Below are 26,923 nucleotides of genomic sequence, written 5' to 3' on the forward strand. Positions count from 1 at the left end.
TATCTAATTTAAGATAATCTGTACATATATGAATATTTAATTAAATTGCAGTTTTAAAAATTACAAATAAGAAAAATGTATGATTTCCACAAGGAAGGAGAAAAACTTGATTTTTATTTGACCAATTACAAGTATTTGTCATTTTTGTAGGTGGTCTCACTTGTCGGTTATTTTCCTTATTGAAAATGTTATTTTTATGTAAAATTATACTGTTGAAAGAGTTTACAATAGCATGTTCTCATCTTTGACATGCAATACATATCAGTGGCCATGATCTAGGTCTTGTAAAGCATTTTGTTTTGCTCTGCTTATGTTTACACAGCATTAAGATTATCTTACATAGTAAAAAGTCACAGAAAACTATTCACTACCATTTCTATAGTGATAAAGGTTAAATAATAATTTTGGTAATGGCATAGCTATGATATAAAGTAATAAAATTCATAATTGTTCTTCTACTTTGACCTTTTCTAGATGTATTGAACAAAAATTTAAGCGCTGTCCTCCCCTGCCTACCACCAGTGTCATAATAGTTTTTCATAATGAAGCATGGTCCACGCTGCTTAGAACTGTCCACAGTGTGCTCTATTCTACGCCTGCCATACTGCTGAAGGAAATCATTTTGGTGGATGATGCTAGTGTAGCTGGTAAGAAAGCATATGCAAATTAGGTTGTTTCCCAAGTAAATCCATATGGTGTTGTCCAATGTCTATTGAGTTATATTGTACTCTCAGATGCCATTTCAGAACTTGAATATAATAGTTTGGATGCTATATATGGTGGATGAAAGTAGAATCCAAGGGTGTTGATATTCTAATATTTTGCAGTTCAGAAATGTATAAAACACCATTGTTCATAACTTTGTAGTCTGAAATGTAACACTTATTATAAGGAATAGTCATTAAGAGCACAGACTTGAGCCTGGAGTCAGACTTCCTTGGTGTGAATCCCAACTCTGGTCCTAACCAGCTATGTGACTTGGGCAAGTTATGTAACCCTCTTTCCCCTTACCCCCAATGCATTAGTTTCATTATCTGTAACGTGGAAAAAAGGCCATATCTCATCAAGTTTATTGTATGATATGTAATTAGTTTATATACCACTAGTTTAAGAAGCTCTCATAGCCAATTAAACTAAGATGCTATTGATTATAAGAAGTATTCAATTGTGCAGTGTATAAATGAGGAAGTACATAAATAGTATATAATTCTTAGGGTTGTTTTGAAAATTAGATGAGTTAATATAAATAAATGTAATTAATATAAATAAGTAGTTAAAAATTACTGAGTTATCACATCCTGTTTTAGTTTGGCTCTTAAATTTTTAATATTGTTTGCAAAGTTAGCCACATTCTTTAATACATAGCTACTTAAAATTTTTTTTTTTTAATTGCTTAAAGCATTACAAAGGGTATTACATATGTGTCCTTTTTTCCCCCCCACCCTTGACAAGCTCCTGCCCTCCCTTACCCCCCAGTGTCTTATGTCCATTAGTTATGGTTATATGGATGCATACAAGTCCTTCAGTTGATCTCTTACTCCCCTCCCTCCTGTCCCCCAACCCTCCCTGGCCTTACCACTGAAGACCGACAATCGGTTTGAGGCAGCTCTGCCACTGTATTTATTATTGTTCAAAAGTTTGTAATGGTCTTAATTATCCATGAAAGAATGAGATCATGTGGTATTTTTCCTTCATTGACTGGCTTGTTTCACTTAGCATAATACTCTCCAGTTCCATCCATGCTGTTGCAAATGGTAAGAGTTCCTTCTTTTTAACAGCAGCATAGTATTCCATCGTGTAGATGTACCACAGTTTTCTAATCCAATCATCTACTGATGGGCACTTAGGCTGTTTCCAGATCTTAGCATAGCTACTTAAAATTAAAGTCAAGAGGCACTTACTAAATTACACATTTTAAATTGGAATTGCAAGGCTAATTTGACAAATACTCTAATTTGCTAAATTTTCAAACATTACAAGCATTTTAAATACCAAACAGATATAGATTGTTTCAATGATTATGACATTTATTCCTGAATGAATCATAGTTTGGAGCCAGATTCTTTAAGGACAACTTCCAGCTCCAACACTAATTAGCTGTTTACTCATCTGTAAAATGGGGTTGGTATTCTTTCATCAAATCCAAAGCAATATCTGTGGTAAGATAAACCATTCCTTTATGTGCCATGAGAAGAAAAAAGAAAGATACTACAGATTAAGTGACATGTTATCAATTATAAGCTGTACCAAGACTTCAGAAATGGTAATCCTATCTAATAATAGACAAACATGGTAATTAACCATACCTCTGACATGCTTCCCATTGGCTAATCAGGGCGATGTGCAAATTAACTGCCAACCAAGATGGCGGCCGACAGCCAGGCAGCTGAAGCGAACAGGAGGCTTGCTTGCTCCAGTGATGGAGGAAGCCAAGGTTCTCCGCCTGCCGCCGCCCAGCTCTGAGCTGCACTCTAAGCAACTATGCTGCAATTATAGAAGCTAAACAATCCCCAGAAACCTGCTTTCAGCTAGCCGGGCCTCAGAGCTGGAGTTGCAACAGTGTTTCAATTATATAAGCTAAACAAAGCCCAGATACCTGCTTTCAGCAGCTGAGGTCTCAGAGCTGGAGCTGGCTCTCAGCTTCAGTAACAGCCATAGAAGGTAAATAAATCCCAGAATAAAAAAGAAAAAGAAAAAAAGGAGAGGTTGGGAGCTTCAGTCACCCGCCAGCCTGAAAATGGCCCTCAGCCCCTCACCCAGACTGGCCAGGCACCCCAGTGGGGACCCCCACCCTGAAGGGGGTGTGACCAGCTGCAAACAGCCATCAGCCCATCATCCAGGCTGGCTAGGCACCCCAGTGGGGACCCTCACCCTGATCCGGGACACCCTTCAGGGCAAACCAGCCGGCCCCCACCCGTGCCCCAGGCCTCTATCCTATAGAGTAACAGGGTAATATGCAAACTGACCCTAACAGCAGAAGGACTGGGAATGACTGGTCACTATGACACACACTGACCACCAGGGGGCAGATGCTTAATGCAGGAGCTGCCCTCTGGTGGTCAGGGCGCTCTCACATGGGAGGAGCTCTGCTCAGCCACAAGCCAGGCTGATGGCTGCCAGCACAGTGGTGGTGGTGGGAGCCTCTCCTGCCTCCTCAGCAGCGCTAAGGATGTCCGACTGCAGCTTAGGCCTGCTCCCTGCTGGCAAGTGGACATCCCCCGAGGGCTGCCAGGCTGCCAGAGGGATGTCTGATTGCCATCTTAGGCCCAATCCCCCAGGGAGCAGGCCTAAGCCAGCAGGTGGTCATCCCCTGAGGGGTCCCAGACTGTGAGAGGGCACAGGCCGGGCTGAGGGACCCCCACCCTCTGCCCCCGAGTGCACAAATTTTTGTGCACCGGTCCTCTAGTAAGTGAATAAAACATAAATTATTAACCTATTTATTTCTAATATACAATTACTTATTTAATAATTTCTACATATAATTCTAAACCAGTGGTTCCAACCTTTTTTCTGCCATGCCCCACCTAAGCATCTATATAATCCTGATACCCCCCTCCCCCACATATAATTCTTACTAGAGGCCTGATGCACAAAATTCGTGCAAGGGGCTTGGCTGTGGTGGCCGCCTCTGCCTCGGCCCCTGCCACCACAGCTTCATCTGGAAGGATGTCCAGAAGGACGTTCGGTTAATTATTATTATAGAGTATTCAAAAAATGAACTCCTATTCCGGTGGAGGAAACCTTAAATGCCATTAACTTGGTCTAAACAAGCTTCCAAAGAACATGGCATCCATGAAAGAGAAAAATAAAAGAGCAAAAGGACAGTTGAAGTACTAAGGAAGAAATCACTAAGAAATTGTTAAAAAGGTAACATGAAGTATATGAAAAAATAGCAAATAAAGTTTCAAAACATAATAGAAAACGGAAATGCATAAATATATCACAATATATATTTATATACTGTAGATGAGGCCCCTAGAACCATAAGAAATGCAAGAGATTCACTGTTAATAACTCATTCTAGAATTGCCTCCCTTAAAAATCAAGTTGCCCCCCTGTGGAGTGTGTGCCCCATGTTAGGAACCACTGTTCTAAACATTCCTGTGAATTCAAAACAAAATCTCAGTGAATTGAAGTTATGTTCTCAAGTTACATTAACATCTATGTAGAATCAGGTTGCTTATCACCTAGGGATTTTTTGCTTGGATGTGAGACATATGTACCAGATGGCAAAGTTTTTATAAAATATGTTCTTAATGATTTTTAGAGAGAGAGGAAAGGAAAAGGAGAAGGGAGAGATTGAAATATCAAACAGCTGCCTCCTACATATTCCCTACTGGTGATCTAGCCCACAACCCCAGGCAGGTGTTCTGACTGGGAATTGAACAATGACCTCCTGGTTCATAGGTTGATGCTCCACCACTGAGACATACCGGTTGGGCCAAATTCGTAAAGTTTTATAATTCAAGTTCCCTACATACAGTTAAGCACTTTATGCAGATCTCTGATTTGAATCTTTAATCCTCTTACCCAGGCTACTTTACCACTCAATTGTAATCAACTAATTTATTTACTGCTTGATCTGTTCTGAATTCTTCTTATCCTTACGGTTTGGACTGCAGCCCATAGGGTTTAAAGTGACATCTGATTAACTTCTGCATACTTCATATGTTTTAGCTTTAAAAAACAACAACCACTTATCTTAGAAATCTTTCCCTCTTTGGTTTCTTGAACTTGATTCACAGATAATTTTTATTTTGCTTGATTTTTCAAGTAGTGAAGCAATAGGGGAACAGTAAGGCTACTTCTCAAAAGTCTTCAGTTGAAGGAAACTTTATTATTTAATTGCACAAAGAACATTAATAGAAGTATAGGAAATAAAAATGAAAAGTGACATCTATTCATAATCTTCCTGTTTCAATTATTTTAATCTTTTCCTCTTTTAATCATTATCTAATATAGAACGTTTATCTAATTATACCCATGTCATAAATCCAGTTTTGAAATCAGACATGTCACAGGACATTATTAGCTCATTTATTTTGCCTTCAAAATTTTATTTTTAATGACAGTTATGGACTAGATGCATTTTATGTAACCATTCACCATTATTCACCTCATTGTTATTCTATATTACACTGCGATAAATATCCTTGCACTTCTGTTTTTCTTCTTTTGAATTATATCTTCAGATAAGTTAGAATTGCTTGATCAAAAGGGTGTGAATATTTTTATAATTCTCTATAGCAATTAAGAATAGATTTTGGTTTTCTTGGCAAAGGCTATCTTTGCATACTAATATAATTCGTCTTATTGAGTCAAAGAGCTGTCTACTAAATACCCACTGTGGAAAAATGTGTCTCTACTTGCTGTAAGTAGCTTGTGAAGTAGAAACCACAGTCCCTGATTTCAACTGGCTTAGGGAAAAGCAGCAGAAGTATGCGATAATCAAATAACAGATGTAAAGGGTGTTCCAAAATTCACGCAAGAAGTAATTTTGATAGAAAACACAGGTTTATAATTAAAAATTTTAAATTTTTTACTGATTCATAAAGTATACAGTATAGGGTTATGTATGGAATAGCATATCGGGTAAATGGCCTCCGCGGCTTTGCTGGCACATACGCACTCTTGTTGAAATTTTATCATGTCGTGATAGCGAGCACCATTAACTGTTATTGCCTGAGCAGCCACATTTTCGAAGAAGAATTGTCCGATGATGCCTCCAGCCCAAAATCTGCACCAAGCAGTGACATGTTGTGGATGCATTTGTTTCTCAACAATCACTCGTGGATTTTCTGAACCCTAAATGCAACAATTTTGTCGATTAACTAAGCCATCAAGATGAAAATGAGCCTCATTGCTGAAGATGATTTTGTTTGAAAAATCAGCATCCACTTGTTGTTGTTCCATAATCCATTCAATGAACTCTGTTCGCTCTGCGTGGTCAGTAGGCTTCAGTTCTTGAGCCAATTGAACTTTGTAAGTATGAAGATGCAAACCTTTCATGAGAATACGCTGTAGAGAGCTTCTCGAAATGTCCAATTCTTGACCACGGTGCTGAATTGGTGTCCCTGGACTCTCAGCAACACTCTCACGAACTGCTTCGATGTTTTGTGTTGAACGACTTGTTGAAGGATGGCCAGAGTGTTTAAGATCACTAATTGAGCCAGTCTCCCTAAATTTTTTAATTAATCTCTTCACAGTTGATAAAGTTAAATCCCTATTCCAACCATATTTTGCACGAAAATTGCGAACTGTAGCTGCCAAACCTTCATTATTTTTAAAATATTGCTCAACTATAAAAACATGTTCTTTCGTGTAGCACTCCATTTTTAATAACCCTGAACTGTTAGTTGTCACGATATCTTTTTTTTCGTTGGCAACACTTTACGGCACAAATGGCGTAAAATTCAAATCTTGTGTGAATTTTGGGACACCCTTTAGTTAAATATCAATGATAGCAAAACAAAAGATAATCAACATTTACAGAATATAGGCCCTGTTCCAGGCCCTCTCTTAAATGCTTTAGTTGTACAGTAACCTCACATTTTATCCTTCCAACAGTCTTTTGTGAGGGTAAATCCTATCATCCCCATCTTAGAGATAAAGAAACTAAGTTACGAAAAGGTGAAATAACTTGCCCGCAGTCACACAGTTAAAAGTAATGGTGCAGCCGGCGTTGGTGGTATAGTGGTGAGCATAGCTGCTTTCCAAGAGTAATGGTGCTATAAATTGAACCCAGGAGGTCTGATCTCATAGCTTTGTGCTCTTCACCTCACAAAAAGTGGGATGTAGATGGGGACTAAATTTAGGGGGTGGATAAGAATTTACAGGAAGTTTGGAAGGTGTGGGCAAATAATTTTTTTAAAAATTCAAACAATGTTAGGACTTTTTTTTTTATGGAATCTATGACTCCAGTTTTTAAAAAATCCACATTAATACCTTTCAAATGTTTCTATTTTAAAAGTCTATGATTAAAGCAGAAATATCCGTAATTATATTTTTAAGAAAAATTGCAATCTTGCTTGTCTTTCAGAAAATTAATTCTGAGGAACTTAGAAGGTGTTTAAAAGTTAATCTATTACTCTGAGACAACAATGTTTAGATTTATTTTTCTACTAAAATTGTTCCTAGACTCTCACTTCTTTTATGAATGTTTAAGTTTTCAATAAGCAACTCTCTTATCTTCACCACTGAAGCACTGAAAAAAACATATATAATCATAGATGAAACCATCTACATTTGCTACTGAAATCTGGCAGAAGCAAACATCTACAATAGGACATTTATTTATGTTCTCAATATTCCCTAATCTTTTTATTTTTTTATTTTTATTGACTTCAGAAAGGAAGGGAGAGGGAGAGAGAGAGAGATAGAAACATCAATGATGAGAGAGAATCATTGATCAGCTGTTTCCTGCATGCCCCACACAGGAAATAGAGCCCGAAACCTGAGCATATGCCCCAATTTGGAATGGAACCGTAACTTCCTGTTTCATAGGTCAACGCTCAGCCAGTGAGCCATGCCATCCAGGCTTCCCTAATCTTTTTGAGGCTATCCTATGGGCCCAAGAAGCCCACTGGAAGGACTGCATTGTATAGTCAACAAGAAATTGTTTAAAAATATGAATACTTGACTGACCTGATTAATGTGTTTTCTTTTACCTACTGTCTTAAATCTTGCTTATAATGTCTCATTCTCATCCAAATTGAAATACTTAATATCTCAAATGATACATCTGTTACTAAAATTTTGCTTGTTTTTAGCTTCATTCCTGATTCACATGTTCCCTTATTTCATATTTTAATCGGAAAAAATTCTGTCAGGAGACTCTAAAACTTTTGAAATTTTTCTGCTGACTGCAGAAATATTCCCAAACTGCTATAGCCTTGAACTTTCTTACTTTAAAAAAAACTATGTTTTTATTGATTTTTTTAAAAGAGAGGAAGGTAGAGGGAGAGAAGATAGAAACATCAATGGCTGCCTCCTGCAAGCCCTCTACTGGGAATTGAGCCCACAACCCAGGTGTATGCCCTGACCAGGAATTGAACCAGCAACTTTTTCGTGTGTGGGAGGACACTCAATCCACTGAGCCACACCGGCTGGGCTGGACTTTCTTACTTTTGCTCAACATTTTGGTCTTAAATTATTTTGATCACTGCCTAAGTATCAGAGAATCCTTTTGATACTTAGCATTTTTCTTCACATTTCCAAATTAAATAATAATTTTTAAAAGCATCAAATATTTTGTTGCCCAAATTTAGTTTCTTTACTTCCTTAGTTAATTTTCTCAGATCTCCAAATGCATTTTCTTGACTCCTGGGTCCACTCCATTTAAAGTCTCTCATTTTGCCCCAAAGTATTAACATGGCATATATAGAATCCTATATAATAAAAGGCTAATATGTAAATAGACCAAATGGTGGAATGATTGGCAGACACTCAATGCAGGAGCTGCCCTCTGATGGTCAGTGCACTCCCACAGGGGGAGCTCCGCTCAGCCAGAAGCCAGGCTCAGGACTGGTGAGGGCTCCCAGACTGTGAGAGGGTTCAGGCCAGGCCGAGGGACGCCCCCCCCCCCCCCCCGTGCATGAATTTCGTGCACCAGGCCTCTAATCCTATATAATAAAAGGCTAATATGCAAATAGACCAAATGGTGGAATGACTGGCAGACACTCAATGCAGGAGCTGCCCTCTGGTGGTCAGTGCACTCCCACAGGGGGAGCTCCGCTCAGCCAGAAGCCAGGCTCATGACTGGTGAGGGCTCCCAGACTGCCAGAGGGTGCAGGCCAGGCTGAGGGACCCCCCACCCCCATGCATGAATTTCGTGCACCAGGCCTCTAATATGTTATAATGTTATATGTTACAATAGTCCAGATTTGCATGTGTAGTTTTTTTCAATGAAGAGTTAAAGATATAATTTTTATCTTAATGGAGAAATGTGTGTAACTGTTACGATTATGAATGTGGTTTTTTCATTAGCTTTCATGTGTCATATATGAAAATAAACTTAAGAGTTAATCCTGGTTTTATTTTTTTTACAGAGTACTTACATGATAAACTAGAGGAATATATAAAACAATTTCCTATAGTAAAAATAGTCAGACAAAGAGAGAGAAAAGGTCTGATCACTGCACGGTTGCTAGGAGCAACAGTAGCAACAGCTGAAACGCTCACATTTTTAGATGCTCACTGTAAGTATATATGTGTAGACATGGTTGTAACATTTTTCCTTCCCCTACCCCCTAATTTAAAAGGTAAGGAAGCCTTTTCTTTAAATGCCTAATTGCATTTTCTTTAACATCATTTTCAACTGGTGATTATAGCATTGACAGCCCAAGAAGATTATAGCTTTAGTACACAGGGACTTCCTTTCACTTATGCAAATTTCTTGCCTTCTTTGCAATTAAAGCTCCTCAACTTTAATGTTTTACAGTGGCCAGCTTCCCCAGCAAGTCATCCCTGCTTGGGATCTTTTTCTGATGCTTGTTCTATTTTTTGAAAGTGTTTTTATCCTTATTATTCTTGATTCCTATAATTAAAAAATATTTTTATTGATTTCAGAGAGGAAGGGAGAGGGAGAGAGAGAGAAAACAACAACAACATGAATAATGAGAGAAAATCATTGATCTGATCAGCTGTCTCTTGCATGCCCCCTACTGGGGATCAAGGCTGCAACCCAGGCATGTGCCTTGACTGGCAATCAAAACATCAATCACTGAGCCACACCGGCCGGATGCCAGATGATTCCTATAATTTTAGATGAGTGAAAGTTTGTTTGTTTACATGTAGTCAACCCTATCATAAACTTTGTTCCTATACTAACACTTTTAAGTTGTATATTTCAATCCCCCCCCCCCCCCCCCGTTTCCTCCCCCAAGGATTCACACACTCCTTCTTGTACCAAGTTACGGGTTCCCCTTCCAATTTCTGGTATCTCTTCCATGAACATTATCAGTTGTTGCTGGGTTTTTTTTTCTTTGTATTTTATGTGTGTGTGTGGTTTTTTTTTTTTTTTGGCGGTTTTTTTTCTTTTGGTGTTGTGTGTGTGTGTGTGTGTGTGTGTGTGTGTGTGTGTGTGAATGATTCTATATAATAAAAGTATAATATGCTAAGTGTCCGACCAATTGGTCGACCGTTTGATTGACTGCTTAACCAGTTGCTATGTCACGCACTGACCACCAAGGGGCAGATGCTCCAATTGGTAGGTTAACTTGCTACTAGGGTCCGACCGATTGGGACTGGGCAAGAGGGCTGGACACAACCTGGAGCCTTCCCGTGGTCCCTCTCCAGCTGGCCAACCAACCTCCCGTGGTCCCTCTCCAGCCAGCCAGCCCCCATTGGCCCCGATCAGCCTGATCGCCAGCCAGGTCGAGGGACCCAACCTGTGCACACATTTGTGTACCAGGCCTCTAGTTTTAAATAAATTTGCAAAATATTTTTAGAGTCAATGTTTAATGTACACATTAGGTATTACTGAAATGTCATTTTGTCCCTTCAGCTCTAAGTTTGCTATAGTGGGTGTTACTTTTTGTATGAGTATTTAGCTCTGAATTTGCTAGCCCTTGGTTGTGTTTGACCCAGAAAATGGTAGTGAGCTTACACTAATGGTCACAGAAGGGCTTTTGGTTTTGTTGGGAGTCTCTTTAGAGCTAACACATCCAGTATTCTTTTAATACCAGCCACTTAAAAATGAAGAGAGACCTAGGGTAATCCAAGAGAGGTGATTTTAAAAGGAAATGGTTCATCCTCCAGTCTTCCCTCTCTTGGTCCAAAATGATAATAATGTCAGACTGGACCTTCTTCCCCTCTGGGCGAATGTGTTTGAAGTTCCTCCTGAACCATGACTGTCCAACTGCCCTTGTTGGGAGCCCTCAGTAGGACTGTACATGTCGGCATCTCCAGCACTCTCTGTGGTTTGTGAGATAGCCTGGCTTATGACGAGAGCCCAGACCTTTCATAGCATTCCTTTGCCCCACCTTCCATTAAGGCTGGGACAGGCTTGAATGTTCCTTCTTCTCCAACTGCTAAAATCATAATATTCTGACTCCTTGACTTACTTTCTTCTAAGATCCAGTTAGAGGAATGAAAATTTTGATTACTCTATTTTACTCAGGGAAGACCAGCTTAAGTAAGTCAGAATACATTTGGGGCTAGATGGTATGGATCAGCAAAAAACTTTCTTAGATTCATGGCCCATTAGAAAGAGAAATACCTCATCTGAAACTTAAATACACTGGTATCATTTTGCTCCCTTTCTAGGTTATAAAACCGAACATCATCTGTAGGAAAATTTTCCCAATGATGCTGAATCTTGTTTACTTTTTAAATCCTACCTTGATCTCTTCACAAGAAAACTTTAAGAAACCTCCCCCCTATAAAAATGTTCAAAATACAAATGACTTTGTTCTCATTTCTCTGTAAACCCACTTCCCAAAAACAAAAGGGAAAAAACAAACAAACCAGATTTCATTGAATTAATTACAATTGTGTTCCTTTCAGGTGAGTGCTTTTATGGTTGGTTAGAACCTTTATTGGCCAGAATAGCTGAAAACTACACTGCGGTTGTGAGTCCAGATATTGCATCCATAGATATGAACACATTTGAATTCAACAAACCTTCTCCTTATGGAAGTAACCATAACCGTGGAAATTTTGACTGGAGCCTTTCATTTGGCTGGGAAGCACTTCCTGATCATGAGAGGCAAAGAAGGAAAGATGAAACCTACCCAATTAAGTAAGTTGAGGGTATACAAAGTCATATATCTATATAAATGGATACATGTCTATTTCAATTATTTGAATATGTATGCAGGCTTTGCTTTTTATCATAATTGCCTCCAAGATAATTCACCCTAACAAAATAAAGAGCACACCCATTGTATATGTAGGGAATAGAGAATTCATTTATTTATGTACTTACCCATGATGTTAGTGAGTAAGAATTAGCATTAGGTGAGCTTGTATGCCTTCTTTGTAATTATTTCTTAAGAATCTTTAAGCTTGATTAGAAGATACTTAATAATTTTACTCCATTGAGAAAGGATACTTAAAATGCCCTCTCCCCAACTTGACTTTGAGGAAAGCATTTTCAATTTTTGTTAATCTATCTAAGAGCTTTGGAATTAGAATCTCTCTTTAATATGTTTGTGGATTTGATTCAGTTGTTCTTTAAAGATGTTCTTTTTTCTTATTTGACTTATAATACAGTTTGACAATGGATTATTTTTCAGAACACCCACTTTTGCAGGAGGCCTTTTTTCCATATCAAAAGAATACTTTGAATATATTGGAACTTATGATGAAGAAATGGAAATCTGGGGAGGTGAAAATATAGAAATGTCTTTCAGAGTAAGTTTATAAACATAGCATACCTATAAAAGAGTGAAATCTATAGTTTGTTCTAATTGGCTGTTTACCATGGATGTATATAGTCTTTACTTTTTGTGCTTTCTAAAATTTAATTGCTAGAAATTTTAGAATAAGATATTTCCTTTAAAAATGTAACTTAAGCCCTAGCCGGTTTGGCTCAATGGATAGAAGGTCGGTCGGCCTGCGGATTGAAGGGTCCCAGGTTTGATTCTGGCCAAGGGCACATGCCTGGGTTTCGGGCTTGATCCCCAGTGTGGGATATGCAGGAGGCAGCCAATCAATGATTCTCTCTCATCATTGATGTTTCTATCTATCTTTCCCTCTCCCTTCCTCTCTGAAATCAATAAAAAAAATAAATAAAATAAAATAAACTGTGCAAAATGATTTAAAAAAATGTAACTTAATATATTTATTCATTGCTGCCAATGTAACAGGAGGAATCAGTTAAATGCCTGTGTCCAGGCAATAACACCAATTAATGCACTTGTAGCTACTGAATTCCAGCCAAGATAAATATAATTAAATCTAGTGCTTCAGGAAATAAGTTGATTCTCAAGGGAGTCAGAATGGAGAAACATTTATGTATAATTTTAAAGGACATTGAATTTAACTTTTTGGATTAAATGAGATCCCCCAGCCCTAAACATATGAAAAGTTAATATGAGAAACAAAACAAAGGCTTTGGATGGTCTCCATGTGTACTTATTTGATTTCATGAATTCATTTTCTGCAATGACTTTGTCATTCATTTTTATCCCCTATGTTGAAATGTAGTGGAAAAATAACTGAACTAGGAGTTAGAAGATTTAAGTTTTGGCCCTGACTCCATCTATCCCATAATGGCAGTGATGATCTTAGCCAAGTATGAACTGCTTAAGGCCAGGGGTCTTGTTTTATTCATTTCAGTATTCCCAACCCTTCACACATGTTAGATCTCAAGCACAGTTTGTTGAATTGAACATATCACTGAGTTTTCTCATTTGTTTAAAAGAGAAAAAAAAGAATTTGATCGCTTGCCCTAATACTAGCTCATATTATTAAACATTATTTTAGATTTTTTGCTTAGTGATTATTTATGGAAGAACTAATTGTCAAGATATTTAAGTGGATAGGTATTGATTTAATGATTTATCATTTTATTTAGAGTTAATGCAAGGATTTTTTTTTTACTATCTCTACATACATATGAGTTTTTTTTTTTTTTAAATAAATGACCAATTACTTTATAAGTTTAATAGATTTTACTTTGGTAATAATGACTGTTCAGAATTGTTGTCTTCACTAAAAATTGGATATGGAAGGGATAATGGAGTGTGGGTTCATTTACTCCAAGGTCACTAGAAGAGAGTAACCATATAAGTTGTATAAGAAGACAGAAGTCAAGTGCAGAAAAGGCTTTGATCTTCTGTGTATATTAGAGCTTGCATAATTGTTTGCAAAAAATAAATTCTGGGTTTCATTTTTATAAGAGATCTGAAATAATTATTATGTTAAATTTCTGAAAATATGCTTTGGTTGACTTTAGTATACCATTTAATAAAATTGCTCTTTATATTTAAGAACTTAAGCTGAACTGATGAGGCAGAGATATTTGTGAAGTTGTGCTAAAATTCTTCTATATTTTGCTTTTAATAATATCTTATAGGTGAACTTAAAAGCAACACTTTGATTTTCCTAAAATACTGTAAATTTAAACAAATATCATTAATTATCAGGTATGGCAATGTGGTGGGCAGTTGGAGATTATGCCTTGCTCTGTTGTTGGACATGTTTTTCGCAGCAAAAGCCCTCATACCTTTCCAAAAGGCACTCAGGTGATTGCTCGCAACCAAGTTCGCCTTGCAGAAGTCTGGATGGATGAATACAAGGAAATATTTTATAGGAGAAACACAGATGCAGCAAAAATTGTTAAACAAGTAAGTTAGAGCTAAGTAATTAAATTACAATAAAAATCCACTCCCCAGTTCCCATGTTCTTTTACTTATTTGAATCAATTCAAATACGGAGTATTTTAAAAGGCTGTTTTTGAAGCTGGCTTTTTTAACTCTTAAAATATATAATTTATGATGCCAGTTCAATTTTTTTTTTTTTAAGGAAAATTGAGTAAACTGCTTTTTAAAAATTTAGGCATTCTCCTTGATTATATCCTTTTGGGAAAAAAAAAATATTGATTTCAGAGAGGAAGGGAGAAGGAGAGAGAGATACTAACATTAATGATGAGAAAGAATCATTGATCAGCAGCCTCCTGCATGATCCTCTACTAGAGATCAAGCCCACAACCTGGGCAGGTTGCCCTGACTGGAATCGAACTGTGACCTCCTGGTTTATAGGCTGACGCTCAACCAATGAGCCACACCATCTGGGCGATCATATCCTTTTTAATATTGGAAGCCATTTAGTTTTGTAACTGCCTTGGTTAAAAATTTTTCTCGAAGAAAAGATTAAGTGGAATTGTTTTTAACTGGTCTTAGGTGATGTGATTAACACCTAAATCAATGTGCTAAGTGGCTTTTTGTACTGGAGATCAAGACATTGTCAGAATGTGGCCAGAGAATAAGCCAGGAGTATCAAAGCCTTCTCCCCGCTCCTACCCCCCCCCCCAAGTTCTGGTTCCACTACACACTGGAGGGACCACCTTGGCAAAGCCCCTTTGAAACTGTAATTAGGGATGGCACTTCATAAGTTGGTTAAGAGCTTGGCTGGATGTGGGATGTGTGCTCAACCAATTCTCTTCTCTGTCCTTCCGTGTTTTAAGAGAGGAAATACTTGCCTATCTCCCAGAGTAGTTGTGAAATAAATAAGTGCTAACAAATGGTACTGTTATTGACCTGCCATAGATAAAAGCGCTGCAGAATCATGGTGTCCAATGCATAAAAACTGAGTTCCAATAGGTTTCATATTGGATGTGGTAAATGAACTGGACAATTTAAGAACATGCTTCAGTGAATGGCACCCAACTCTTTTTTTTTTTTTTTTTTTTTTTTTTAGTTATGTTTTAATTGATTTAGAGAGAAGAAGGGAGAGGGAGAAGGGGATAGAAACATCAATGAGGAGAGAGAATCATTGATCGCTGCCTGGCGACCTTCTGGTGCTTGGGTCCATGCTCAACCACCGAGCCACATCGGCTAAGGGGCACCTAATTCTTTACAAGAAACAGTACTGATTTGTGGGGAAGGGGTTGTATACTGGGTTTAGAGGGCATCAACATGTTGACTATCATAAAGATATGGTTACTTATATTCTCTTTTTCTTTGGCCTCCATTGTCTCCATGTAACATGTCAGAAGGATGCAAAGTCAGAGCCCTGCTGGGTTAGATTGCTATCTTTTTAACCAAGGCCACTAAGACAAATTGGGCAGATTGTATATTGCACAAGGGTACTTGGCTAAGCAGGCAAGTAGGCGCTAAATACAGCTTATGCTCACCCATAAAGAGGAGTGTGAGCCAACAACCGCCCCCCCCCCCTTTTTTTTTAACACAGGGCAAATAGATCTGCTTGTAAAATGCATAAGCTAGCCAAAAGTCCTTTGTAGAGTTTTACACTTTTTGCTAAAACACCTGGGTTCAAGACTTTGAAGCTGGTAAGGAAAATATTTTCTGTAGTTGAACTGACTAGCTTGAGAATTTACCTTTTCATATATTTAGGTACCAAAGATAATATAATTTTCTTTAAAAATTTTCCTACAGACCAAATTCCTTTTCAGTTTAATAGTGCTTTTTAAAAAAGTTGTTTGTTTAGCTCCTTAAATAAAATGCCATTGCCTTTTTCTACCAATATACTGTTATTGCTAGAATATTATGAAGGCTATTGTTAGGAATAAGCTACACCCATAAAGCTAGAAAAAAATTTTTTGTGTGTGATCTTAACTAGAGAAAAGGTATAAATTACATTATGTTTGGCACTTTCTCTATACCTGTTTTCTCACACCTCACTTTACAGATCATTTTGGGGATCAATTTTGAATGCTCCCACTACCATTTCTTTGCTCATAGCATTTTGCTAGAGATCTTAGTCCCATGGGTGAGATTTGTGGTACATAGGAAGAGTAAAATAACCCTTGACCAGCACCATGGTGGTACCTGATTCCCTTTGAAGCCAGAAATGAGCAAGTGGGAATACTTGTTGCATGAATGAATTATGAATGCAATTAAATTTTATCTTGCATTTAGCCCAGAAATTTTTTTAAGACCTAAAGATAAATACTAATAGTAGCATTTGAAGTACTTTACCAGTGCTGTTTTGATGAAGCCTTCTCTTCACTTGTTATCTTTCTCCAGAAATCATTTGGTGATCTTTCAAAAAGATTCGAAATAAAGCACCGCCTTCAATGTAAAAATTTTACATGGTACCTGAACAATATTTATCCAGAAGTCTATGTGCCAGACCTTAATCCTGTTATATCTGGATATGTGAGTATTTTCCTGTTCCTTTTTACTTGGTATACTCCTTGCCACCAACATTTATGTGGTTCAGGGGAAATTGCTGAAATACTTTCAGGTTGTTTGCTTTTGAAATTTTTACACTATTCTTATTTACCCTACTTGTTGAAATCAATTGAAGAAATATATAAACTACATGGATTTAAATTTTTTTTATAACTTGAAAATTTTCCTTTAGATTAAAAGCGTCAGTCAGCCTTTATGTCTGGATGTTGGAGAAAATAATCAAGGCAGCAAGCCATTAATTCTATATACGTGTCATGGACTTGGGGGAAACCAGGTGAGCCCTGCATTAAAAACCCTCCCTTCTTACTAGTCCTTACAAACACAAGTTGTCGCATATTTTTCGAAGTCCTACATCAGTTTTATATTCGCGTAACTGGTATGTGAAATGTTTCTAGATTAAGTTTGGAAATTTACATTGAAGTTGTAGAGCGCTTTATTTTGATTTTCATTCTGGCTCTGAAAACAATTTGAAGTTGCTTACCTATTCAGTAGAAAGGCAAATGAGAAAATAATGGAATAATGCCTTTTAAAATAAAAAATGGGATCTTTTATATGGAATTTTTATACTGTGTGACTATTGGCATGGTGATTTTGCAAAATTATACATAAAGGTTATATTTAACTGGATTCAATAGTGAATTATAAATCATGTTAATCCCAAAAAAGCAGTGTTATAAGTAATTTTCATGGCCATAATAAATGTTCTAAAAATAAGGTATGTTCTTGATTCTCTTTGATTGATGACATTTCTGCTTGTTACTACTTATTTGACTGTTTTTACCAATTTAGAATCAAATGTCACTGTTTGGCCTACTGTTGGTAGAGAACATATTAAAATATTATTTGAGTTTTTACCTTTCTTTCCTTGCCTTTACAAATAAACTCCTGGAATGATTAGACTCTTTCTTTCATTTGTTAATTCAGCAAATTCATGGAGTGACTCCTGCATGTCAGATACACTGCTGGGCTCAAGCAATTTAGATTCTAACTCCTTCAGGAAATCTGTATTTCAGAAAGTAGGCAAGGCATAATGGTTACAGGTTACAGGCAATGTGGGCTGAGTGGGGTTGCAGAGGGCAGGCAGCTGCCTCCAGGACCAGGTTATAGGCAATAAGGGCTGGGGGTTGCAAAGGGCGAGGGCCTCTGGGATTAGATTGTTTCAGACAAGAGGTTGTAAATCTTTACATAATGGTAGACAGTTTCTTGGGAAATGAGGATGGACTGCATTCTGATGTTAACTCCCATATCCCAGGGCATATAACTCTCAGCCAGGTTACCAGCCGTGGGCAAACTATGGCCCACGGGCTGGATCCGCCCGTTTGAAATGAATAAAACTAAAAAAAAAAAAAAAAAAAAGACCGTACCCTTTTATGTAATGATGTTTACTTTGAATTTATATTAGTTCACACAAACACTCCATCCATGCTTTTGTTCCGGCCCTCCGGTCCAGTTTAAGAACCCATTGTGGCCCTGAGTCAAAAAGTTTGCCCACCCCTGGGTTAGACTATGCTTTCTCTAGTCAGAAAAATCATGCTTAACAGAGAATGGTTAATATTTCTTTTTTAAAAAAATATATTTTTATTGATTTTAGAGAGGAAGATAGAGGGAGAGAGAGATGGAAACATCAATGATAAGAGAGAATCAGCAATTGGCTGCCTCCTGCATGCCCCACACTGGGGATCGAGCCCACAACCCAGACATGTGCCCTGACCGGGAATTGAACAGTGACCTCCTGATTCATAGGTCAATGCTCATCCACTGAGCCACACCTCCTGGCATAGCATTATATTTGTTTTTCTCATAAAAGTTGAAGATATATTTTATAATATTGTTTCATCAGTTTTTCTCTTATCATTGCCATAAAGATGTTTTTATAGTTTTGTCTCTGGAGAAATAATTCACATATTCTTCCAACAAATATTTGTTTAGAGCTTATAATGTAACATGTACTGCTATAGTTGTGAAGTCAAAATCCCTGATCTGGTCTGGTGGAGCTAGTGTTCTAGAAAGGAAGGAAAAAAAGAAATATGTGATTTTGGGTATGAAGAAAAATAAAGCAGGATGGGGGGAAGTGTGTGTTTGTGTGTGTGTGTTGTGTGTGTGTGTGTGTGTAATTTTCAAGGTTCAGGAAGACCTGTTTGAGAAGGTGACCTTAGAGTCGAGGCCTGAGGGAGTTAGGAGGGGAACCATTTCCCAGGGGGAGAACCTCTGCACAGGGAATGAAAGGCCAGAGGCCCAGTGGCAGGTACATGGAGCACACGGGAGGCCAGTGCAGGAGCAGAGTGATCTGGGAAGAGAAGTGTGGGAATTGAGGGCAGTGACATCAATGGGGGGTCCTGGTCATACAGGTTTTACAGACCTTCTTAAGGGCCTTGGGTTTAATTCTGAGCATGACAGAAGCCATTTGAGGGTTTTGAGCAAGAGGATAATATCTTTTGGTTTATATTTAAGAAGATAATTCTGGCTTCTGTTACCCTAACTTAGCCATCAATTTTATTTTGGTTTATTTCCTTTAAATTTATTTTCAATCAAGTATTGAATTTAAACTACTTTGTGAATTTTAGTTTCTAGTGCTACATGTTTTTGAGATATCATCTAACTTAATCATTTCCTCATGCTCTTTTCTACTGTTTTGACCAGATAATTATATTTTTATAATCTAAAAATTCATTGTAGCAGTATTTGTATATGCCAAGTAAAAATATTTTGATAATGCAATTAAATTGACAAATAAGCTGTGCAAGGCAGTCTAAGTCATTATGGCTTTTTAAAAATTATTTTATTGCTTAAAGTATTACAAAGAGTATTATATATGTCTCCTTTTTTTTTTCTCCCCTTGACCTTCCCCTAGCCTCCCATACCCCCCAGTGTCTTGTGTCCATTGGATATGCTTATATACATGCATACAAGTCCTTTGGTTGATCTCTTACCACCCACCCACCCCCCCCAACCCTCCCCGGCCTTCCCGCTGTAGTTTGACAGTCTGTTCAATGTTGCTCTGCCTCTCTATATATTTTTGTTCATCAGTTTATAATGGTCTTAATTATCCATAAATGAGTGAGATCATGTGGTATTTTTCTTTCATTGACTGGCTTATTTCACTTAGCATAATGCTCTCCAGTTCCATCCATGCTGTTGCAAATGGTAAGAATTCCTTCTTTTTTACAGCAGCATAGTATTCCATCATGTAGATATACCACAGTTTTCTAATCCATTCATCTGCTGATGGGCACTTAAGCTGTTTCCAGATCTTAGCTATGGTAAATTGTGCTGCTATGAATATAGGGGTGCATATATCCTTTCTGATTGGAGTTTCTGTTTTCTTGGGATATATTCCTAGAAGTGGGATCAATGGGTCAAATGGGAGTTCCATTGTTAAATTTTTGAGGAAACTCCATACTACCTTCCATAATGGCTGCACCAGTCTGCATTCCCACCAGAAGTGCATGAGTGTTCCTTTTTTTCCACATCTTCTCCAGCACTTGTCGTTTGTTGATTTGTTGATGATAGCCATTCTGACAGGTGTGAGATGGTACCTCATTTTTGTTTTGATTTGCATTTCTCAGATGATTAGTGACTTTGAGCATGTTTTCATATGTCTCTTGGCTTTCTGAATGTCCTCTTTTGAAAAGTATCTATTTAGGTCCTTTGCCCATTTTTTGATTGGATTGTTTATCTTCCTTTTGTTAAGTTGTATGAGTTCCCTATAAATGTTGGAGATTAAACCCTTATGGGTGATAACATTGGCAAATATGTTCTCCCATGCAGTGGGCTTTCTTGTTGTTTTGTTGATGGTTTCTTTTGCTGTGTAGAAGCTTTTTATTTTGATGTAGTCCCATTTGTTTATTTTCTCTTTAGTTTCCAATGCCCTAGGAGCTGTATCGGTGAAGAAATTGCTTTGGCATATGTCTGAGATTTTGTTGCCTTTGGATTCCTCTAGTATTTTTATGGTTTCCCATCTTACATTTAAGTCCTTTATCCATTTTGAGTTTATTTTTGTGTATGGTGTAAGTTGGTGGTCTAGTTTCATTTTTTTTGCATGTATCTGTCCAATTTTCCCAACACGATTTATTGAAGAGACTGTCTTGACTCCATTGTATGTTCTTGCCTCCTTTGTCAAATATTAATTGAGCATATTGGTTCGGGTCGATTTCTGGGCTCTCTATTCTATTCCATTGGTCTATATGTCTGTTCTTGTGTCAGTACCAGGCAGTTTTGAGAACAGTGGCTTTGTAATATTCATTATAGCTTTTTAACACAGTGTTTCGCTTCTTCCACTTTCTCTTCCAAGTTATTCATACTGGTTCTAAGTTACAAGTTTAGCCAATGTTCTCAGCTTTTTTTGTTGTCTAAGTATCTTCAACTATTTTCCATTCCTTATAATGCCCCTTTTAATGCTTTTAAAAAAGAGTGGAGCCCCAGCTGATTGCTCAGTTGATAGAGCGTTGGCCTGTGGACTGGAAGGTCCTGGGTTCAATTCTGGTCAGGGGCACATGCCCAGGTTGTGGGCTCAATCCCCAATAGGGGGTATGCAAGAGGCAACTGATCAATGATTCTCTCTCATCATTAATGTTTCTATCTCTCTCTCTCTCCCTCTCCCTTCCTCTCTGAAATCAATAAAAATATGTTAAAAAAGGTAAAAGGGGAAATTCATTCCTAAAAAAAAAAGTGTGGCATAAAATACTGGACAGCCTTTCTTTGCAATCCTAAAATTTACTTTTCTTAAAGACATATAGCTAGAGTACTGTTTTCATGATCTAAACCCATTTTCTTTCAATGTCTCCTTCTGTCAGTTATAAAAATGACTGGCATAATATTTGTAGAAGGAGGTAAATTAGGCATGATACTAAGACCAAGGGAACTCAAAATTAATTCAGCTAGTGTTTGTACAGTGCCTATTGTCATACCCATAAAGGGTATAGAACAGTCTCTCCATAGGACATAATAAAGGCTCAGTAAATATTAGTGCTAAGACTAATTATTTAATTACTGAAAATCAGTTATATTCAGTTATTTTATCTTTGGTATGTCAACATTATCAAATGTTTGACTTGTAATGAATGCTGTTACTAGTTACACTACCAGACTTTGCTCTGTGGTGAAGCCAGCTAGCTACGCACACAATTCCAATAGAGTGCAATAAAAGTTATCTTCGATGGACTATGGGAACCCTGAAAAGGATGTAATTTTGTGCAGTACAACAAATTCATGGAAAACTAAACAAGGAAAGGAATATTTGAATTGGCCTTTTGAAAAATAAAAAGGTGTTAGGTAGGCATAGAATGATCCAGAAGGATATTCCAGGTAGAGCACAATAGAGCAAAGTCTTAGAGTTATAAGTACACATGTTCTGCATTTGTAGAATTGTTTGAAAGGAGCATCTATATATATAAAAGCCTAAGTGACCAAACGACCAGTTGACCGGTTGCTATGATGTGCACTGACCACTAGGGGCAAACACTCAATGCAGGAGCTGTCCCCTGGTGGTCAGTGCACTCCAACAGCCAACCTCCTGCGACCGTCCAGCCTCCTGTGGTCCCTCCTCCCTGCTGGCTGGCCAACCTCTCCCAGTCCCTTCCCCACCGGCCAACCTCTCATGGTCCCTTCCCCCAGCCAGCCTGTGCCCCCATCGGCCCCAATCAGGGGGGCCAGCCAGTCAACCTCCTGTGGTCCCTCTCCCCAACCAGTCAGCTCCCCTGATCGGCCCCAATCACCGGCCAGGCCAAGGGACCCCACCATTTGCACAAATTAGTGCACTGGGCCGCTAGTAGTATATAACTGGGACAATAGATAATAAAAGATTGAAAATGGAAGTTTCATGTTCCAATTAAGGAATGTGGACTTTATCTTAGCAACAGCAGTGACTCACTTTAGCAGGGGAGGTAGGAGATCAAATAAATGTTATAGAAGATAAACAGTGAACTGAAGCAGAGTGAGTTTCCACTTACTGAGGTAGCAGAGTGAACTGAAGTATAGGAGCAGAAACTGCAGATAACTGGAGGTGTTGCAGTAGAGATTTTGAGTGCGTGAACAAGAGCAGTTAGGGTATGGAAGGAAGGATGGGTGGGATGGTAATATCTGAGAGAACAATTCAGTAGGACGAAGGGACTACTAGTAATTAATTGGACATATGGGGAGGAAGGAGCATCAATATAGTAACGATAGCTAAAATGTATTGAATGCCCAACATGAGCCAGTTATTATCATTGTTTGCATAAATTAACCCATTTCTCTTTATAATTCTAATGGGTAGGAGCTATTAATTTACCCAACTCACAGGCAAGGACATGGAGGCAAGGAGATTACCCCCTTTTAAACGTTCCTAGTTTAAATAAAAATGCCAAGAATTGAGATGAATAAGAGAGAAGGAACATTTGCAGTTAAGGTGCTTCTAGAGCTTCCTATGGAGTGCCTGACCTAGCCTCCATCCTACCAGATAACTTCCAGTTTCTGAAATGGGTAGGAGACAATAACGTCTTCATTAGGTAACTTCCTGTTGGTAACAGGCTGGAGAAAGGTTATAGTAGCTCCTATCATAAAAACTCAGCTTATGTTCCTGATCCCAATTCCTACTGTATTATCTTGTTGAAGTAGACATGACTTCATTATTGGGCAAGTTGCTGATTTTTTTGGTTGGACTGTTATTTTGCACCTGAGCATATAGATGCTTTTGTCAGTAACAGCAGTCTGTCTTTCACAGTACTTTGAATACTCTGCTCAACATGAAATTCGGCATAACATCCAGAAGGAGTTATGTCTCCACGCTGCTCCAGGTCCTGTTCAGCTGAAGACATGTACCTACAAAGGTCACAAAACAGTTGCCACTGGAGAACAGATATGGGAGATCCAAAAGGTACCTCAGTGCAGTTAATTCACCCCTTTATGTAATTACTGTTTTGAATAGCTCTAATTGCTTATCTGGAAACATATGAGAAACATTTTGTATTAATGTTATCCATCGGAACTTCTGAGCTTTTCTTATAAGTACCGCGCGCTAACCGATTGCGCCACTGGAGCTCTGACCCTGAGCTTTTCTTAACTTTGTTATTGTTTGTTTACCAATGTGATAAAAGAGAATATATGAGTTAAATACTCTTAGGAACAAAATAATTGGAAAGCTGCTTAGTTAAAGCATGGTTTATGCAGATCAACACTTCTGTGAATTATTAATAATTGTTGCCCATATTTATCTTTTTAAAGTTTCTTATAATGCGTCTTATAATAGACATACTTTTTTCCTTGGCAGAGAGAAAATAAAAATCATTATTATTATTATTTTTTTTTTTTTACCTGAAATGCTCAATTCTTTTCTTCCCTGTTTGAGTACCTTTTTGTGAATTTAGAACTAAGAGAATACACAAAAGTTATTTTCTGTTTTTAAAAAACATATTTTAGGGATTAGCTGGAATCTAGTAACTCTTATCTGAAAACTGTTTTGTGAAATGCAAGAACCCTGACTTTTATGACTTACATTTTTTAAAAGAGTTTGTCACTTATGGGTATATATAGCTGGAATGTTTCTTGTTTGAAAACTTGATTGAGACCTTGCTCTGTATACCTCTCTTCATTTATATAATACCTTCTGTAGTGGCATAACTGGTGGTGTTTACTCCAGAAACCAACCAACAAGATTTTATCAGACATAGTTGATCTTAGAAAATAACAAGTTAAGAATGGTGTATATTTGGTGTGCAGGTTTTCCTTTAGATTTGATGAGACCTGTTAGGGTTTGGGCCTGTGACTTGGGCTGAGAAGGAATTCACAACTAAAAGAAGGGATGTAGAGAGGAAGTTTATTTCACTTTCCTCCAAGGGAGAGGACCCTGCCCATGCATTGCTAATCAATACAGGGGCAAGAAGCAAAAACTGGGCTTCACCTTTTAAAGCAGTGGTTCTCAACCTTCCTAATGTCACGACCCTTTAATACAGTTCTTTATGTTGTGGTGACCTCCAACCATAAAATTATTTTCATTGCTACTTCATAACTGTAATTTTGCTACTGTTATGAATCGTAATGTAAATATCTGATATGCAGGATGTATTTTCATTGTTACAAATTGAACATAATTAAAGCATAGTGATTAATCACAAAAACAATATGTAATTATATATGTGTTTTCCGATGGTCTTAGGCGACCCCTGTGAAAGGGTCATTCGACCCCCAAAGGGGTCGCGACCCACAGGTTGAGAACTGCTGTTTTAAAGGGTAATGGCTGCTGTTGCTAGGTGACAAGGAAGGGAGGGGGATTTGAGGCTGAAGTGGAGTTTGTTTTTCAGGAGACAATACCAGCAGATGCCTTAGGGAGGTGTCTTACCAATATTTTTCGCAAGCTTGTAAAACATGCTTAGAGCAAAAGTTATGAAGAGCTCAAAAGAAGCCTATTTGAAGGGGGGAAGGGAGTTTTCTATTAACTAGAGAAACCTTGGTGTGAATTATCCCTTAGTTCTGAAAATAGCAGGGAGGAGGGGTATGCAAAAATGTAGCCTTGAGAGTATCTTGTATTTGTCTTGTAGTTTGAACACAGGGGCTGTTTGAATCAGAAGAGCTAACAATCTTAGGTGCTTCTCATAAATTGTTGAAGGCTATAGCAAAGAAAAAGAAAGGCCTTTTTTTTTTTTTTTTCTGGCCTTACAAGACCATAAAGTAGTTTTTGTATTTATGAGTTAACTTTGAGTCTTAAAACCTAATGTCTGTTGTGTTTCCTTTCATTCTAGGATCTACTTCTATATAATCCATTCTTAAAGATGTGCCTTTCAGCAAATGGAGAGCATCCGAGCTTAGTGTCTTGCAATCCATCAGATCCACTCCAAAAATGGATTTTTAGCCAAAATGATTAAGTGTTCCTTAAAATTAAGGAGTTGAAAAGGAGATATTTTTTCTCATAAAACTGTGACTAGGCATACACTGTAGTTTTTGAAAATTATGCAAAAGCAGCTAATTGTAACTTATTCCAAGTGCATTTTTCTTATTTATATCTTACAATGTCTCTGTAGCATTGCTATGGAAATCCCTTTTTTCCATTTCAAAGCACAATAATTAATAATACCAAAGACTCTTTTGACATGTCTGTATGTAGGGGGAGATATGTTTACAGTATGATGAAAATAATTTTCCAAGTAAAGTGATGTTTGTGTGATTTGTACACTCAAGGATATGCACAACTACATTCACACACTCACAACTTAAAATATTTCCTCTAGTTTTGGGGAGGAAGGGAGAAAGATTTGATACTGTATTTTTTTAACTACATACAAATGGATCAATGAAGGCCAAACATTGGCCTTTATACACAAACCAGGAAATTTTTATAGATCTAGAATTTATTACATGAAAATGCAGGTAAATGTTTTTTTTTTTCCTTTTGTTTACTGATCTGTCAAATGTTTCCTTAAACCTGGAATTAAATGAATAAGCAGTAAACTATTTTTAAAACTTTAATTTCTTGGAAAATTTTAAAATATTTTTTATTCTGAAGCCCACTTGGTTTGAAGCACTTAAGTCTTTCTTAAAAGACTTTTCTTAAGTAACAATACTGTGTTTTCCCAAAGCAATTAAAAAAAAAAACTTTTATAACTTACTATCTGTTGAAAAGGTGTCTTTTTCCTTCTTGTCTTTTTTTTTCTTACCAAAATTCACTAATCTTGAATGTTTGTGAAATTGAATTTTAAATGCAAAATACTTGACTCATTTAAAGTGAAATTTTATTTGTTACTGACTTAATTCAATTTGTTACTGTTCAGTTAATAGATTGTCTTTGTGATGAATATTTTTCATTCAAAAAAAACTTCTTTCTCTCTATGTGGAAAACACAATAAAACAAAACCTTACTATTGTAACATTGGATTTATGTATTTTTCTCTTTTGGATAAAATATATCATTGATAATAAGTAGGGGAAGCATGAATTTTGTATTCTGAATTTCTAAGAACTGATTATAGAGCCATCAGATGTTTCTTAAGGAAAACTCAAACGTTTGATAATCATGGCATAAAAAATGTGTAATGGAGAAGATTCCATGTTAGATGTTTAAAAAATTTTGTACTAATTCCTGGTAACTTTCCTTGAGCATCTGATAGAGTAATTTTTTTTTTATGTGATGCTTA

The 26,923-nt window shown here is 37.3% G+C and overlaps 1 protein-coding gene across 2 annotated transcripts in view; it reads left to right on the forward strand.

Annotated features, from left to right (window-relative positions):
• The window catches only part of GALNT3 (polypeptide N-acetylgalactosaminyltransferase 3), a 52,872-nt gene extending 26,334 nt beyond the window's left edge, over window positions 1-26,538 (forward strand). For both annotated transcript variants that reach the window (XM_070422832.1, XM_070422831.1), the window contains exons 3-11: window positions 475-647; window positions 9,048-9,197; window positions 11,506-11,740; window positions 12,237-12,354; window positions 14,091-14,291; window positions 16,653-16,784; window positions 16,993-17,094; window positions 23,521-23,673; window positions 25,535-26,538. In XM_070422832.1, the coding sequence (XP_070278933.1) occupies window positions 475-647; window positions 9,048-9,197; window positions 11,506-11,740; window positions 12,237-12,354; window positions 14,091-14,291; window positions 16,653-16,784; window positions 16,993-17,094; window positions 23,521-23,673; window positions 25,535-25,657 (1,387 nt within the window). In that variant the 3' untranslated portion in view covers window positions 25,658-26,538. The remainder of the gene's footprint in view (window positions 1-474; window positions 648-9,047; window positions 9,198-11,505; window positions 11,741-12,236; window positions 12,355-14,090; window positions 14,292-16,652; window positions 16,785-16,992; window positions 17,095-23,520; window positions 23,674-25,534) is intronic.
• The last annotated feature ends 385 nt before the right edge of the window (window positions 26,539-26,923 follow it).

Source organism: Myotis yumanensis, unplaced genomic scaffold (genome assembly GCF_028538775.1).
Source record: "Myotis yumanensis isolate MYYU_CA2020_CCGP unplaced genomic scaffold, mMyoYum1.0.hap1 SCAF_8, whole genome shotgun sequence".
NCBI classification, from domain to species: domain Eukaryota; kingdom Metazoa; phylum Chordata; class Mammalia; order Chiroptera; family Vespertilionidae; genus Myotis; species Myotis yumanensis.